This window comes from Coregonus clupeaformis, chromosome 33 (assembly GCF_020615455.1).
Source record: "Coregonus clupeaformis isolate EN_2021a chromosome 33, ASM2061545v1, whole genome shotgun sequence".
Lineage (NCBI taxonomy): Eukaryota > Metazoa > Chordata > Actinopteri > Salmoniformes > Salmonidae > Coregonus > Coregonus clupeaformis.
The window spans coordinates 37,379,018-37,395,901 of NC_059224.1; the positions used below are offsets into that span (position 1 = coordinate 37,379,018).

General features: G+C 43.6%; 1 protein-coding gene across 1 annotated transcript in view; it reads left to right on the forward strand.

Moving 5' to 3' along the window:
• Nucleotides 1-11,746, forward strand: part of LOC121549095 (T-cell activation Rho GTPase-activating protein) — a 28,510-nt gene extending 16,764 nt beyond the window's left edge. The window contains exons 4-14 of the mRNA XM_041860929.1: nt 2,743-2,907; nt 5,182-5,223; nt 5,875-5,959; nt 6,689-6,742; nt 7,245-7,293; nt 7,616-7,779; nt 8,433-8,594; nt 8,798-8,907; nt 9,358-9,538; nt 9,803-9,899; nt 10,092-11,746. Coding sequence (XP_041716863.1) covers nt 2,743-2,907; nt 5,182-5,223; nt 5,875-5,959; nt 6,689-6,742; nt 7,245-7,293; nt 7,616-7,779; nt 8,433-8,594; nt 8,798-8,907; nt 9,358-9,538; nt 9,803-9,899; nt 10,092-11,365 — 2,383 coding nt within the window. The 3' untranslated portion in view covers nt 11,366-11,746. The remainder of the gene's footprint in view (nt 1-2,742; nt 2,908-5,181; nt 5,224-5,874; nt 5,960-6,688; nt 6,743-7,244; nt 7,294-7,615; nt 7,780-8,432; nt 8,595-8,797; nt 8,908-9,357; nt 9,539-9,802; nt 9,900-10,091) is intronic.
• Nucleotides 11,747-16,884: the final 5,138 nt, after the last annotated feature.

Here is a 16,884-nt window from a genome sequence, read left to right on the forward strand (position 1 = left end):
GCTTGGTTTGAAGAAATCAACTGTGGGAGCAATTATTAGGAAATGGAAGACATACAAGACCACTGATAATCTCCCTCGATCTGGGGCTCCACGCAAGATCTCATCCCGTGGGGTCAAAATGATCACAAGAACGGTGAGCAAAAATCCCAGAACCACACGGGGGGACCTAGTGAATGACCTGCAGAGAGCTGGGACCAAAGTAACAAAGCCTACCATCAGTAACACACTACGCCGCCAGGGACTCAAATCCTGCAGTGCCAGACGTGTCCCCCTGCTTAAGCCAGTACATGTCCAGGCCCGTCTGAAGTTTGCTAGAGTGCATTTGGATGATCCAGAAGAGGATTGGGAGAATGTCATATGGTCAGATGAAACCAAAATATAACTTTTTGGTAAAACTCAACTCGTCCTGTTTGGAGGACAAAGAATGCTGAGTTGCATCCAAAGAACACCATACCTACTGTGAAGCATGGGGGTGGAAACATCATGCTTTGGGGCTGTTTTTCTGCAAAGGGACCAGGACGACTGATCCGTGTAAAGGAAAGAATGAATGGGGCCATGTATTGTGAGATTTTGAGTGAAAACCTCCTTCCATCAGCAAGGGCATTGAAGATGAAACGTGGCTGGGTCTTTCAGCATGACAACGATCCCAAACACACCGCCCGGGCAACGAAGGAGTGGCCTAGCCAGTCTCCAGATCTCGACCCCATAGAAAATCTTTGGAGGGAGTTGAAAGTCTGTGTTGCCCAACGACAGCCCCAAAACATCACTGCTCTAGAGGAGATCTGCATGGAGGAATGGGCCAAAATATCAGCAACAGTGTGTGAAAACCTTGTGAAGACTTACAGAAAACGTTTGACCTGTGTCATTGCCAACAAAGGGTATATAACAAAGTGTTGAGAAACTTTTGTTATTGACCAAATACTTATTTTCCACCATAATTTGCAAATAAATTCATAAAAAACCGTACAATGTGATTTTCTGGATTTTTTTTCTCATTTTGTCTGTCATAGTTGACGTGTACCAATGATGAAAATTACAGGCCTCTCTCATCTTTTTAAGTGGGAGAACATGCACAATTGTTGGCTGACTAAATACTTTTTTTCCCCACTGTAGATTGTCTGAGTTTCCGAGTTTTGCCTTCATAGAACGGAACTGATTAACTCCCCAATGACAACCTATCATTATAGAAATGTACACTCACATGGAAAGACACACCGATATACCTATAGATTGAAATCTTTACCACTGACGTTTTATCCCACTGCAGTTCTTTTTTAAATAGATAGTGCACATTTAAGTCAGAGAGTTTTTTGTTTTCTTATTATAAGATACTGACAGCAGGAAGCTTGTAGGTTAAACAGTACAGTATGAAAGTAGATTAGTCTGATCTAAATGTAGATTCAGCTAATGTAAAACGTGACGCTAACTAAGATAACATATTCTGAATCGTCTCTGTTTCAAAGAAGACAGTGGAAGCAATCTTCTGGTCTTAAGTGGGAGTTTAATCAATCGCTCTGGTCTATTGAGTGTAGGCAGGTTTTTTTCCTGTACTTTTGCTCACACTTTTCCAGCAGAGGCGCCACGAGTGGCTAAATACATTTGTGACTAATGCAGTTCTCTTGTTCTGAATAACACCTTAGGCCGATTGTGTAAACACTTGTTCATGGATTGCCGATTGTGTAAACACTAGTTCATGGACTGCCGTGCCTTTCCTCATTAACCTAATACCCATGATCATTCACTCACCGGTACACTTACGCAAGCTCCATTTCCTCTCCCCAAAGTCCTTCACTCTCTCTTTCCATCCCATCACTCTCTCCCTCCTTCCCACCCTCCATTGATTCTGCGTTCCAAATGGTATTCTATATAGCCCAGCTCATATGAAGGGAATAGGGTGCCAGGTGCACTGGTTTGTGTCAATAACTGCAACGCTGCCGGGTTTTTCACGCTCAACAGTTTCCCGTGTGTATCAAGAATGGTCCAACACCCAAAGAACATCCAGCCAACTTGATACAACTGTGGAAAGCATTGGAGTCAACATGGGCCAGCATCCCTGTGGAGCGCGTTCGACACCTTATAGAGTCCATGCCCGACAAATTGAGGCTGTTCTGACAGCACACTTGTGACTCAAGACAGATCCTCAATACAGTTGATTCTTTACACAATCACGTTCCCATGACAAGGCCTACAGTAAGTGCATGGGTCTGTGGATCCACGCGCGACAAGGCGACATTTTCAATGTTGTAGCAAACCAAAAGTTGTGAACTAGGCCTTGAGAGAGTGCCTTCCTCCTCACAAGCTGACAGACAGGCAGACAGACACACGAAGCTGACCATGGAACACAATGCATCATAAAGAGATAGAAATCAGATCACTTCCTGTTTCTGAGTGATAAGCAATTAATCACTGATTTAGAAATAGATGACAATAATGAGGAATACATTAGCACCTTTAGCAACCATTGGGATAGAGAAGTGGATCATGCAGTATTCTAGGCCTGATGAGCTGAGATACAGTCCTAGCCAGTCCTGATGAAAACATAAACTGACTCTCTAAATCCTCAACCTGCTAGCCCTCATATACCATCCATGACCACATAATCATCTCTCTCTCTCTCTCTCTCTCTCTCTCTCTCTCTCTCTCTCTCTCTCTCTCTCTCTCTCTCTCTCTCTCTCTCTCTCTCTCTCTCTCTCTCCCTCTCCCTCTCCCTTCTCTCTCTCTCTCTCTCTCTCTCTCATTTAGGTCCAGTGCTAGCTACCGTCTGAAGCACAGGGTGAGTCTGGAAGATCTGTGGCTTTATGGCTTTGAGGATGAGCCCGAGGAGGAAGAGGGAGGAGGGGGAGAGATTGACCTCAGGACGTCCCTCGTCTTGGCCTGGCCCCTTGCCTTCTGTGTGGTGTCCTTCCAGTGAGCAACAGCCATCCTCTGTGTGCATACATGAGTGCAAACCCATACATGTGCACACACACACAGACGCGCAGGCAGGCAGGCAGACACTCAGGCAGGCAGGTGTACACCTGGCCACACACACACGCAGGCACACACTCACACAGATGGACCTCTGTAGCTGGTCCTCTGTAGCTCAGCTGGTAGAGCACGGCGCTTGTAACGCCAAGGTAGTGGGTTCGATCCCCGGGACCACCCATACACAAAAAAAATTTATGCACGCATGACTGTAAGTCGCTTTGGATAAAAGCGTCTGCTAAATGGCATATTATATTATATTATATTATTATTATATTATGGAAACAAGTTTATTTTAACTCAATGAGAAACATCTCTCACTCATCATTCTCGACGTAGACAACAAATAACAAGTCAAGTTTCTCTTTGTTTTCTCACTACTGACATTACGAGTGGCGCAGTGGTCTAAGGCACTGCATTGCAGTGCTAGCTGTGCCACTAGAGATCCTGGTTAGAATCCAGGCTCTGCCGTAACCGGCCGCGACCGGGAGACCCATGGGGCGGCGCACAATTGGCCCAGCGTCGTCCAGGGTAGGGGAGGGAATGGCCGGCAGGGGTGTAGCTCAGTTGGTAGAGCATGGCGTTTGCAACGCCAGGGTTGTGGGTTCGTTTCCCACGGGGGGCCAGTATAAAAAAATACAAAAAATAATGTATGCACTCACTAACTGTAAGTCGCTCTGGATAAGAGCGTCTGCTAAATGACGTAAATGTAAATGTTATTCTCTGAACATCCAAAGGTTAAAGGTTAGAAAACTACACGGTTAGCCACTACTGAGCAGGAAGTCCAGCTTACTGGCATTTCAGGAGGATAATGGTGTCAACCTAACTCTAACATTCATAATTCATATGAACAGTTCCTTCAAGTAAAGTTTGACCCATTTGGTTGTCCTGAGAGATATACTGTGTGCACAAACTAAAGACAGTAGTATCCTAGGATTGACCTAAAAATATATTGAGTTTCTTAAAGGCCCAGTGTAGACAAAAACGTGATTTTCCTGTGTTTTATATATATTGACACACTATGAGGTTGGAATATTATTGTGAATTTGTGAAAATCATGATAATGCCCTTTTAGTGTAAGAGCTGTTTGAAAGGACCGCCTGAAATTTCAGCCTGTTTTGGTGGGATGGAGTTTTGGCCTTCAATGGTGACATCACCATGCGGTAAATTAGTTAATAGACCAATAAGAAAGAGAGTTCCAAACCTCTCTGCCAATAACAGCAAATCTTCATTTTTCCCCTCCCCATTCAGACCACTCCCAGACAGTCCTAGCAAAATTGCCCTTTGCCAAGAAGCTATTGTTGTTTCTTTTTGACCATTTTAAGGTACTTTACTGTTACCCAGAAATGATTTAATATTGAGATAAAATGGCTGCATTGGACCTTTAAGAGATGGTTTCCATAAGGCCATGAATGAAATAGGGAAATGAGAACAGTCTACACCATCACAAGACAATGGCTGGTGAAATAGGAAGTGTTGAAGCTGACCATCAGACCTCAGATCACATGTCAGGGCCTTTACAGCACTAGCCTTTATCAGGACGACTGGATCTTTGAAATATAGAGGGAGTGTTGAAATTGCATGGTCACAAATAGACACAACATTGAATAAAACATTTGAAAGGGGATTGTCTGTTTTGATCAGTAATAATAGCTATCCCTCATTTGGTGTGGATATGGATTATTTAGTCATGTTATTGGGGTCTGAGTCATGGACTCATGGACTTTAGAGTCATTCTTAGAGTCTGTGGCTCACCAGTTTATTGGCCTACAGTTTACCAGTAAGCACCAACAGTATATGAGCTGGTCTATTGGTATAGTGTCTATAATCAAAAAGTATCGGTCTAATGTAGGCTCAAGCAAAGATGAAAGAAAATACATGAAAACAGATGCACTTTTAAAGTCCTCACTCAGTTATTACTATCATCTATACAGGTGAGTGAGGGTTCGTTTAAGTTAGAGTCTCCCTCATGTCTCTTTCCACATGGCAACAACAGCAGCAGCCCCAACACATAGAGGAAGTGGAAGGTGTTTTGGTCGGGGCCGCCATGACGCTGCTTCCTGTCCCCATGACTGAGTTAGAGTTTCCATCGCTCCAGTTAAAAGAGCCAGAAGGCGTGCTGTGTCTCTTTAGTCAGTCTGTCTGTCCATCCGTGCGTTTGGTTCGTTCCTCTTTCACTGTGGATTAGTAACTCCCGTGCTGTTGTTTTGCCTGCAGCTCGCCTGAGGTGAAAGAACGCTGGTTGGATACTCTTCACAGGTAAGCACTACTATGAACTCATACATAATATAAATGCCACTTGATTGAGCCATAAAGGGTAAGCTGGGTTACTGGGTTATACTGTATGAAGATAGTCAGTATGTTAATAACTTGCAGTATCAAGGGGACTGTACTGTTAATGTCATTCAATTAGATATAATAATTATTGAAGGGTTATGAACAGAATTAGTTTTAAAAGGTAGTATAAGCATACCTGTGATGGAGATAGGAACTGTATTTAGTGAGTATTACAATATTCTTCATGATGTCAGAACTTATAGTTCAATATAGTATATAGTTCAAATATTTTTTTCTGTCATGCAATTGTTAATGGTTAGCATTATTTTCACTCATATTCAAATTAAGATTTGATCATATTCAGAATATCCATCTGATCCTCATTTAAAACTTGACACACCCCACAACACACACACACATACACACACACACACATACACACAAACACACCCTTTTGACACATACAGAGAGTGGTTGTGTAGAGACCACATGTACAACGACATCCATCTAACTAGGGAGTAGTCAATCTTGACTATGGCTCGCGAGAATAACTAGGGACTGACTGGAGATCAGTGAAATATTTGTATATACACATACTGTATATATTTTATGTATGTGTTTTCCTCATTCCAGGAAAATTAAAGTAGCAAAAGAGAGAGCAGGTTCTACCACACCACCCCCAAGTGTCCTGATGAAGGTGCTGAGCGGCAGTATCACAGTAAGTCTATCGCTTAGGGCCCGTCCCAAATGGTAATCTATTTCCCCATACAGTGCACTACTTTTGACTGGGGCCCATAGGGCGCTTGTTGAAAGTAGTGCACTATAGGGAACAGAATGCCATTTGGGATGCAGATTTAGCCTACTCTCCAGTGTTGTGCTAAATGTACAGAAACAGCTATCAGAAAAGCTGTGACCTTTATAACCATAGTGCATACTTTGTAGACTATAGTCATAATCCCTGATACCTCACCCAGATTCTTGTTACCAAATGCGGTGATGGCAGATACTGTAGAAAAGATGGTTATACTTTCACCTGTGTCCAGCCAGTCATTGGATATCAAGATACCATTGTATTGCACCATATACAGCCAATTTAGAGCATTGACTCGCATTCTATCTCTTGCTCTCATGTTGATGGGTCTTCTGGCTCTGAAGAGACATATTACCTCTATAAAGGGCCGTTATCAATAAGGACAGAGCATCGGACATTCATAGAAAGGCGCTCAATGCAGACACACTTTGCAGCACTTTGTCAAAACATGATCTTTGGCCATTCAGGCATAACAGGCTTTTGTTTGACACCATTCAAATTGTACTTATATAATTAGAATGAGCATACATTGCCTAATATATAATATAATTGCTTCTGGAAGGAGTCACCTTTTATCTTCAAGAACTTTCATCTGCACTATAGATAATAATCTCTCTCTCTCGCTCTCTGTTTCAGGCTAAAACTCTAACAGGAGGTGGCATGGAGCCTTCTATCGAGTTTTCGCTTGATGTGAGTACCGTACAGTACACTTCCTGCTTCTGCTTCTTTCATCCATGTGTCAGTTGTTCTGGTTCAACATGTGTTGGGGAGAAACACCTTGTGTGAGGTTATATGAGGCTTATTTTGAGGGTTGATGGGGGAATTCGGACTGCTGCAATCTGTTGCTCAAATAGAAGCACTTATGTAACACAAGTGTATACATTGTAACACTTGATTGATACTGTACAGTGATGATGCTTTTTTAAAGGAGGGTTTGTGTTGTTTCGTTCAAATGGAGGACCTTGTGTTGTTCTTGAGGGGACAGTGGTTTGAAAGTGATGGGCTTTTATGATGGGTGTTATTGAGGGGTAAATTGTTTGGGTGATTGGGGAGTTTGAGGAGGGAGAGTTGGCGGGTTAGACTATTACCACCCTGAACCCTCACATTGAAACAGGAATGAAAACAGAGGCTGTGGCTTGTCACATGTTCCTCCTACATGCTCATGACTACATCTCCTGTTTTGCGTTTCCAGAGCGACGCAAAGCTCCTCACCCTGCCCAGATGTGTAACACAGCCCATTGGTGAGTTTGAAAAACAACATCTCTGAACCACAAGGTTGGTTAAGGGCCCACAGTGTGTATGTGTGTGTGTATATGTGTGTGTGCCAACTTAGGCAGAGAAAAAAAGAGGCAGCATGAAATGATTCAAACAGGACACACCAATGATTAGTGTGAATGTCAATCTAAAACAAGAACATCAACTTATATCATATGCTAATCTCTCTCACACTCACTCTCTTTCTCATGAATGGTATTGGTATACTTTAACCCTTAATACCGCCTTTATAATACTGTATACTATACCTACACAAATTGGCTAAACGTTTGGCTTCTTTCGTTACAGAAAATGGTAGCAACAGTAAGTGGAGCATCTTGAGGAAGTTGAGGATAAGCTCCACCCTCACCAGCATATCCTCCCATCCAGACACAGACTCCAAGAGCCATCTGTTTGGACAGCCTCTCTCCAAGACCTGCCCGGAGGATGGGACTCTTCCAAAGCCTATCACAGTACGTCACTGTACCAAAACTATCTTTGTTCTGTAATATCTTTGTTCTGTAATATCTTTGTTCTGTAATATCTTTGTTCTGTAATATCTTTATTCTGTAATATCTTTGAATGTCAGATTTTCATCATTTGTACAAGGTGTGGGGCTGCGGGCATTGAGTGAGAAAGAATAGATTGGCTGTGTGACATAGCATTACTCTTATCATTTCATGAACCGAACTGCCGTAATGAATCGTAGTGACAGCTATTGATTTGATCTGCACCTCATTCTACCAAGGTGTTTAGTTCAAAGGGTTTATTGACTAGGGCACTTGATCAATCAGGCCATTTAATTGTCACTAATAAGTGTACTTAGTTACCAAAGCACTTGGTAATGGTTGCTAAGGACCTGCCTGTCTGCAACCCAACCACAGATTTAATCTATGTGATGTTCCACTTCCAGCTGACATGCACAATGCACCAACTGTCTGTCTCAATCTGGCCCTGGCCTCCCCCTCACAGAATCACTCACATTTAAGCACATACACACACACACGCATCCACGCACACACACGTGCGCGCGTGCGCACACACAGCAGGGTGTTTGACTTGTTCATGCATTTTCTCAGCCTGGTTTGACCTCTTTTCCTCCCTTGTTCCTCTCTCTCCCCACCAGGATATATTGGTGCTGCTGTGGAAGAAAGGCCCCTCCACAGAGGGTGTGTTCAGGAAGAACGGCAACAATAAGAACCTGAAGGCCATCAGGGAGCAGCTCGACAGTGGGACGGAGGTGGAGATGGAGGCCTTGCCCGTGGTTCTCCTGGTGGGACTACTCAAGGTAAAGAATCATCCATCTGTTCACTCATTTGTCCTTTCCTTTTCTCTATTCGTCCATCTGCCATCCACCCGGAGCAGGGAGAAGGAGCTCTATGACCTCCAATTAGACCTCTTATTTTTAGCGCGTTAGTACCTCTCGCTACCTATCAGCAGTCCTCCACTGTATTGTGTTCTAACCCTCGACACCTTCCCTACTAATTGCAGAGTTTTCTGACGGAGCTCCCGGGCAGCCTGTTAGTGTCGGAGATGTATGAGACCTGGATGAAGGCCCTGGAGACTAAGGTCATCCACCACAGAAGCTTAGAGCTCAAAAGGTAAGCTACCAGCCACTAGCGAGCTTACGCTAGGCTAAATGTAGCGTTAGCAACTGTACCACCTGTTGAGTCACCCGCATTTGTGAACTATTTTACTGTAGTACTTGTGGGGCATAATCTTATATAAAACTGTAGGCTACATGAGAGGCCGTAGCCGTAAACGTTATGCTAATGTGAGACTAATGTAGGCGTTTGGTTGAAAACAAAAAAAAACTCAACTTTTCTATTGATGTTTAGGTGTTGCAAAGAACAGATTCAGGGGGCTTTTCAATTGAGATTTTCAGAGAGTCAGACAATGAGGAAGTTGTGCCTCTACCCTCAATGTGTACGCTTCTTTTTTAGTTTCCTCCCCCTCTCAAAAAGAGAAGCTACAAAAAAATGTAACGAGCGGCAAACCGATCTACATTTTTTTCCTGTTCTTTCTCTCCTTCCTTCCCTTTCCTCTCTCAGGGTGGTAGTCAAGCTACCAGGACCTAACATCCTCCTGCTGAGGAACATTCTGTGTGTGCTCCACCACATCACGAAGAGCGCGGATACCAACAAGATGGATGCCAATAACTTGGCATTGTGCATTGCACCCACTCTGCTGCAGAAGGACATCATGTCCTTAGATGTGCAGACCGCGAAGAAGGTGAGAATCCGGTTCTGACTGGACTCTTTGAAGCTGCCAGTGTAGTTTTCATGTCCGGAAAACAACAGTGTGTTTGTGTGTCTGTGTGTAGGCCTATAGTTTCGCAATAACTTTATCCTACTATAGTCTGCGCTGAAACAGGACTGAGTTGTTCATCGAAAGGAAAGCCAATTCTTTACACTTTAAAACAATGTTACTTTCAATCACTCAACCATTGTTCAAAGTAACGTTAACCTTTTGTGTTCTTTGTGATGTTTCCTTTAGGTGACAGAGCTGACAAAGTTCCTGATCGAGCATTGCTGTGAGATCTTTGGAGAGGACGTCCTGAGCCTTTTGGGAGATCCCGATGAGGATAACTCAGGTAAGTGAACTGGGCTGCTTTAGGCGCCATTCTCTGCAATGCTACACGTTCTTTCACAGAAAATAAGAACATTCTGTGAACACAGATTTCTGGGAACATGTTTCAAAAAGCTTGAAATAAAATAGAACAATGGGAATAGGAATCATACATTGTAAACTGCAACTGATCAATGTTCCATCTCTTTCTCCTCAGATTCCGTGTTATCACAGCAGCACGACTCTGCGTATGACAGCACAGACGCAGACGCTGAGGGGGACAGCGTGGGGTCCACGCAAGTAGAGGGTGAGGGGGAAAGGGGCAGCTCGTCCCCATCTCTCCTCTCTGCGTGCGGGATGCAATGCGGCGCCGTCCCCTCCTGCCCCTCCAACGCCATCTTCCACACCTTCACCAACAAGAAGCTCTTCAACCGCCGCTGCTCAGAGCCAATCATCTTCCCCTCTGCTGAGAAGAGAAGCCTGATTGGCCTGGCCCGTAGTCACGACGACTTCTCTGTGGAGTGGCGGGACTTTGAGGAGCATCCACTCAAGAAGCAGATCTCTGATGACTCCTTCCTGCTCCCAGGGTGTGGTGTTGCTGACACCAGGCATGCCGCCACGCTGTCCCTCCCCAAACTCGGTGGCAGCCAGACGATGACTTGGCGGCAGCTTGAACCGTCATGCCCGTCATCCTGCTCCCTGGAGAGCGCCGCCTCCAACACATCGGAGGTCTCCCTGTTTACCAGCTCGCCGCTGACCTCCCCGGCCTGCCAACGCGGGGGCCAGTCCACACGCCATGCTCCCCTCTCCACCAAGTCTAGGGCAGAGCCCCCAAGGGCGAACACGATGGAAGTGGTCGAGCGATGCACCCAGTCCATGAATGTGGACAGGAAAGCCCTGTTGAGGACCAAGAGCCTTGGGGCCTTCGGCTTCGCTTGGGGCAGCCTCAAGAAAGGTGACCTCCAAAAGGAGAAGCCTTTCCCTTTCGGGACCCTCCAGGAAGACTCCCAGAGTGAGGTGGAGGCCCCAGTGGCCGAGGCCCCTCTCAAGCAGAAGCGCCCCCTGTCTGCGGTGGAGGTCTTCCTACAGGTGGACAGCAGACTGCCCTCCCAGCCCCCTTCGTACGAGCAGGCAGTCCAGAGTGCGGCTCAGCCCTCCCCACCGCATTATGGCTCCATGACTGTCAGTGCCGTCGCCGCCACTCTCAGCAGGAAGTCCCGCCCAGCCTCTATGAACGCAAACTTCCTGTACTCCTGTCCCGTCAATCAATACACAGACTGCTTCTCTCAGGGGACAGATGGTGATGATGTCACCACAGCCCAACGGCATTCGGTCGGGTTCCGCCAGCGAGCGATGTCTGAGTCCATGTCGAGAGCACTCCACGAGACCGTGTCACACCATGACACAGCTTCACGACATGAGAATGTGTCACGGAGGTGCAGCCAGCCTGTGTTCGAAGAGTTTTCTTACGCCAAGGAGTCTTACGTTTGAAGGCCTTTTTCAGACATTATGTTTCACTTTTTTAACTTTGAATATACTCAAATTAAAATGTGCAACTGTTAGGTTGGACTTGCTGAGTAGTACTGTTTAGAGTACAAAATTACGCTATTTTACCTGAAAAGCTATTTATAAATAGAATCCTCCTCTAGTTTATCTATAGCAAAGCTATGTAAATAATCTGAATCTGAATCTGCAGGTATAGAGGGTAACAATATGCTATTGTTGGTATTATTCCCATTGTTTTACTTTTGTAACATACTGTAGTGTACATAAATGTGTACATTTGTAAAAATGTTTTCTTCCCTGTGTCTTTTTGTATGTCTTGACTCTACAACATCTGTACTTCCACTACAATAAAGCACCTTTATGTTACATCTTGACTTTGTTCTCCAGTTCTTACAGTCTGTACACTTAGAAATACTTTTTCATTGGAGCCCTAGGAGCAGTAAAGTCCTGTGACTTTGCAGCTCTGGGTAGAATCAATTGGTAATTGCATCCTCAAGCACGCAGTGCCACTCAAAAACAACCATGTGCTCATGCAAATACAAGAGATACGCGCCCATAAATACATAAGCCATACTGCTTTCTTAGTTCAAATCAAATGAAATCAAATTTTATTTGTCACATGCGCCGAATACAACAGGTGTAGACCTCACCGTGAAATGCTTACAAGCCCTTAACCAACAATGCAGTTCAAGAAATAGAGTTAAGAAAATATTTACTAAATAAACTAAAGTAAAAAATCAAATAAAAAGTAACACAATAAAATAACAATAACGAGGCTATATGCATGGGGTACTGGTACCGAGTCAATGTGCGGGGGTACAGGTTAGTCGAGGTAATTTGTACATGTAGGTAGGGGTAATTTGTACATGTACTGTAGGTAGGAGTAGTTCTGCCATTAGTGAATGCATTAATGAGGAACTAACTGGGTTGGCCATGCAGGGTCGGGGCGGTGAGCGTTAGACCAGTTAGGTCCAGCTTTCTCCTCCTTTCTAGGCCAGTTATGCAACACCATCTAACAGCCTTCATTGAGAATACAGTATGTTCTGGCTGGTTGCTTGAGAAAGAGGAAGCCAGAAGATGATCACGTGGACGGATTTGGTTTTTCTCTGAATCGCACGTTGTCACGGATGCCTTGATGAGCTGAACCGATGCCACTGCTTCCTCCCCCATCCTCTCTCAACTTTGTAGTGAGAGAGATTTGCTCTCTTAGTGTTTGGTCTCTAATTCATTAATGTTGTTCAGTTCTAGTAGGCTTTCATTTGCCTGCAGTGCAGACACACATAATGTACTAAAGTAGTTATTTAACTGTGATTATTAAAGCCTTACTTATTCATGACTACTCTCACCAAGGAGGATACATTTTCAAGACTTCCTAGAATCTTTCCTAGATTCATTTACTACGAGCATGATTAATTTCCTGAAATCAGATACTGACTCTTAGACCAGTAGCTAGCTGTGGTGAGAAAATAGTGTAACCAACCTATTGCTCTGGACCCAAAGCTGACAAGTTTGTATCATGCCTCGGAAGAGAGTTGGAAGAAGATACAAAGTATGCCGTTTGTTTTTGGAAGTTTCTATGGACAGTGTGAATAGAATATGAATCCATGTACAGCGGGCAGTTGTCACGGTTTCGGCCGAGGCGGCCCCTCCTCCTTGTTCGGGCAGGCTTCGGCGGTCGTCGTCTCCGGAGTACTAGCTGCCACCGTTCGATGTTTCATGTTTGATTGGTTTTGTCTGTTTGTCACACCTGTTTAGTCTCATTAGACACCCTATTTAGTTCCTTGTGTTAGTTTAGGTGTTGTGTGTAATTGTTTTACTGTCGTGTGGTAGTTTTGGTCCACTGGATTTTGTGCTCTCTTTATTTTGTGTTGTATTAGAGAGTCCTGCACTTTGTGCACACTTACTTTGTTCAGTTTAGTGTGTGTTTATTTCGCCTGTGGCCTGTGGCCGTTGTTGGCGTGTTACTACGGACTTCACTAAAAGACCTTTGGATTTATATCTCTGTGTCCTGCGTGTGATTCCACATCCCACTACACTCCACTCTTGACAGCAGTATGTATATTGTGCTTCATGACGTTTATCATGCCTTCTAGAACCCTCAGATTTAAGCCCTTCTAATGTCCATTGTCTTGCGTCAGATAGCGCAACATTTATCTGCACTAATGGTTGCTGGACTAGCATCACATAGGAGTGACACCGCCCGACATAAAACAATGTCCTGTTATAGTATATGATAAAATAACATTACAGTAGATTCATGTAGCACATGACGATTAAATGTTTGGTTATGATGAACCCAACCATTATATATAAGCCATACTGACCATAGATGACACTGGAATCAAGCACTTAGCTTGATGCAGGCTGAGGCTGAAATTGAAGCTACAGAGAAAGGGGTCAGCCAGGTTACTGTACCCGGACGCATTTAGGGCTCCATTCAATCAGATCCGCTTTAGCCAACATCTGCATAGCGGTTGTTTTGGCGGTGTCAGAGGTGGAACTGTGTTAAAGCTGACATTATACCTAAAGCGGACATTGCCATTGGCTGCACTAAGTTGCATTACGAGAAATCCCATGCAGCCTTGTTTACAAGTTTGAACACTGGAATGTGAGATGTAATCTAGACCTCGATTAGGCTGATAGAAATCCTCATTATTTAGTTGAATGATTTTCAATTTGAGCGTCATTATTTCTATATAGCCCACACTTTCTCTCGTTGTGAACTTCTATCGCGAGTGGGACGGGTGTGGCTTTGTGACAATGATCAAGAGCAGCTGATCACCAATTTGACAGCTCCAACACAGTTACACCTCCGACATCGGCAAAACATCAGCTATGCGGGTTTCGGCTTTCGCCGGTTAAAGCTTGATCTGATTGAATCTAGGCCTTAGTTTCAGAACATTGTTTTACTAGAAAAGTAAAATGACTCATGGTCATTCTCATCCTCAGTCACTATGGATGTGTGTAGACAGGCAGCCCAATTCTAATATTTTTTGACCAATCACATCAGATATCTTTCAGAGCTGAGCTGATTGGTCAAAATACCAATTAGTGAAAAAAAGATCAGAATTGGGCTGCCTGGGTAAAGGCAGACATAGAGCCTTACATAATGTGGGCTAGATTGACTGATTGACAGAATGAATGGATGGATGGATGTCCTGGTTTTTACATAACCGTAAGAACATGGCGGTCCACAGAAATGACTAATGAGCAGAGAGACACTATAGTACCAGGCTGTACCCTTTTACAACCCTTAATGATGACAGACAGCAGTGAACAATGCACACCCAGAGAGTGGACAGGGTGAGGGAGGGTGACGGAGGAGGTCAACAAACATCAATACAGCTTCCCATAGCCTTTCATGAATGGGAGATCCCTTCCCTCCATCTATTCAAACAAGGATGTGAAGAGATGGTTTGAAAATAGCCCTCCTGAGAATTTTGTATAACATTTCCATGGGCTATATTGAGGTGTTGTTATTTCCACCAGTTTTGTTTTATATAAATGTTGACCATAGAGACATTGTCTATGATATTGACCCCAGACAACGGAAAAGGGCAGGAGTAGCTCAATGCACTGACTGACAATATTTCCCAAGGGAAGATTTGATTAATTTGCTCAGTGTTGTAACACTTTCGGTTACATAAAGCTTTAACTAATAATACACACAGCACACACAAGCAATTATGTTGTAATATCTTCACTGTGCCGTACCTGCTAGCTTATAAATACAAAGTCGAAGGGATAACCCAATTGAAAAGATAATTGAGAGTGCATAATTACTGTTTTTACAAAGGGATTGAAATGCGAAGCATCTTATGCAATGTTTACTTTTACCACAGTGGTTTCACCTTTGTTACTACATAGAACTAGCCTGTCTCTACTTCCTGTGGCTTAGATTCCTTTCTGTCACTTTTGGGGACAATTAGAGAACTGATAATGCTGTTTGTGGTTAACATGCACATGTTGTTTTACATGTACATTTTAGTCATTTAGCAGACACTCTTATCCAGAGTGACTTACAGGAACAATTAGGGTTAAGTGCCTTGCTCAAGGGTACATCGACAGATCTTTCACCTAGTTGGTTTGGGGATTAGAACCAGCGACCTTTCGGTTACTGGCACAACGCTCTTAACCACTAAGCTACCTGCCGCCCGTTGCAGTTTCATATAGTCTTGTGGCTAAGAAAGGTTTTGTGCTCCATATTAGCAGAGCAAAACAAAAACATTTCAAATGCTTGTTTTGTTTGAGTTCAGGGTTTTCAAGTGAGAAAGTTTGAAACAACAAGTTGCTGTGGTTCATGTCACTGATGCATCGACTAGTGTTCTCTCTGTTCACTCTGAGACCACAACTGCTTCTTTGTCAGAGTGAAAATGTTTAGAATGCTGTAAAATGTCTATAAGTACTATAAACAATGTGTCAATTCAGAGTGTCAATTCAGTATACAGTATATGCTTGTTAACAAACAAAACCAAACAAGAAAGTAGGCCTAACAACCCCAAAAGGAGAAGTAGACTTGCCTACACATCGATTTTGCACACGGTTTGGGTATGCTTTTAATGACTTTGCTGGAGCCTGGAGCAAAATAGAAAAAAATTCAATAACAAAATCTGTTGGAATCATACCACTGCAATCCCCAAGATTCTTAGAAAATTGGGAAGATTATCGGTTGAGGGACAAACAACATTTATAAATCAGAAAATGTGCACGGTGACTCCAAGGGGATTTTTTTTTCTTTCTAAATGAGAGAAGTAACAGACCAAAAACATCTTGTCTCATTGACAGAACAGGAGAACTGGAGGTTTAGTACCCTCGGCTGATCCAAATGAAAGAATATCAAACACACAGGGATCTCATTAAGATATTTGTTAGGTTGCGTTAACACAACAAGCCTAAAACGCAATTACATAAAAACAAATAAAGAGAGCCGCACACTGTATATACAAGCTACCAGTAATTTATTGGGTAAACCACCAATGTTTGGGCATCACTGTGTCATCTTCAGGGTAATATCATGAATGCTTGAACCAGGTTATGTAGACAAACAGTGCAATTAGTGTGTCATAGTTATTAGGGTGATGAGAATTTAACAACAATGAAACTGTTCAAAGACACTTTCTAAAATCCTCCTATGGCAGAGATACATAGATGATGTCTTTGTGCTCTGCGAAGGAAGTCAGCAGGAACTAAATTAATTCCAAAGTCTGATCTCAAATTCACCATGCAGACTGATGAGAGAAAAATTCCCTCTCTGGACTTCTGGATCATTAAAGAGAATGATGCATTACACACAGACTTATACGCAAAGCCCACAGACCACAATACCCTGCTACGCGTGGACAGTATGCATCCCCATCACCTCAAGAATGGTTTACCACATAGCCAGTTGTAACACGACTCAGGATAAGACCCAGATGCAGACACAGGAGGCAGGCAGTTCGAATCTCAGATGTTTATTACAAAACAGGGGCGGGCAAACGGCAGGTCAAGGGCAGGCAGAGGTC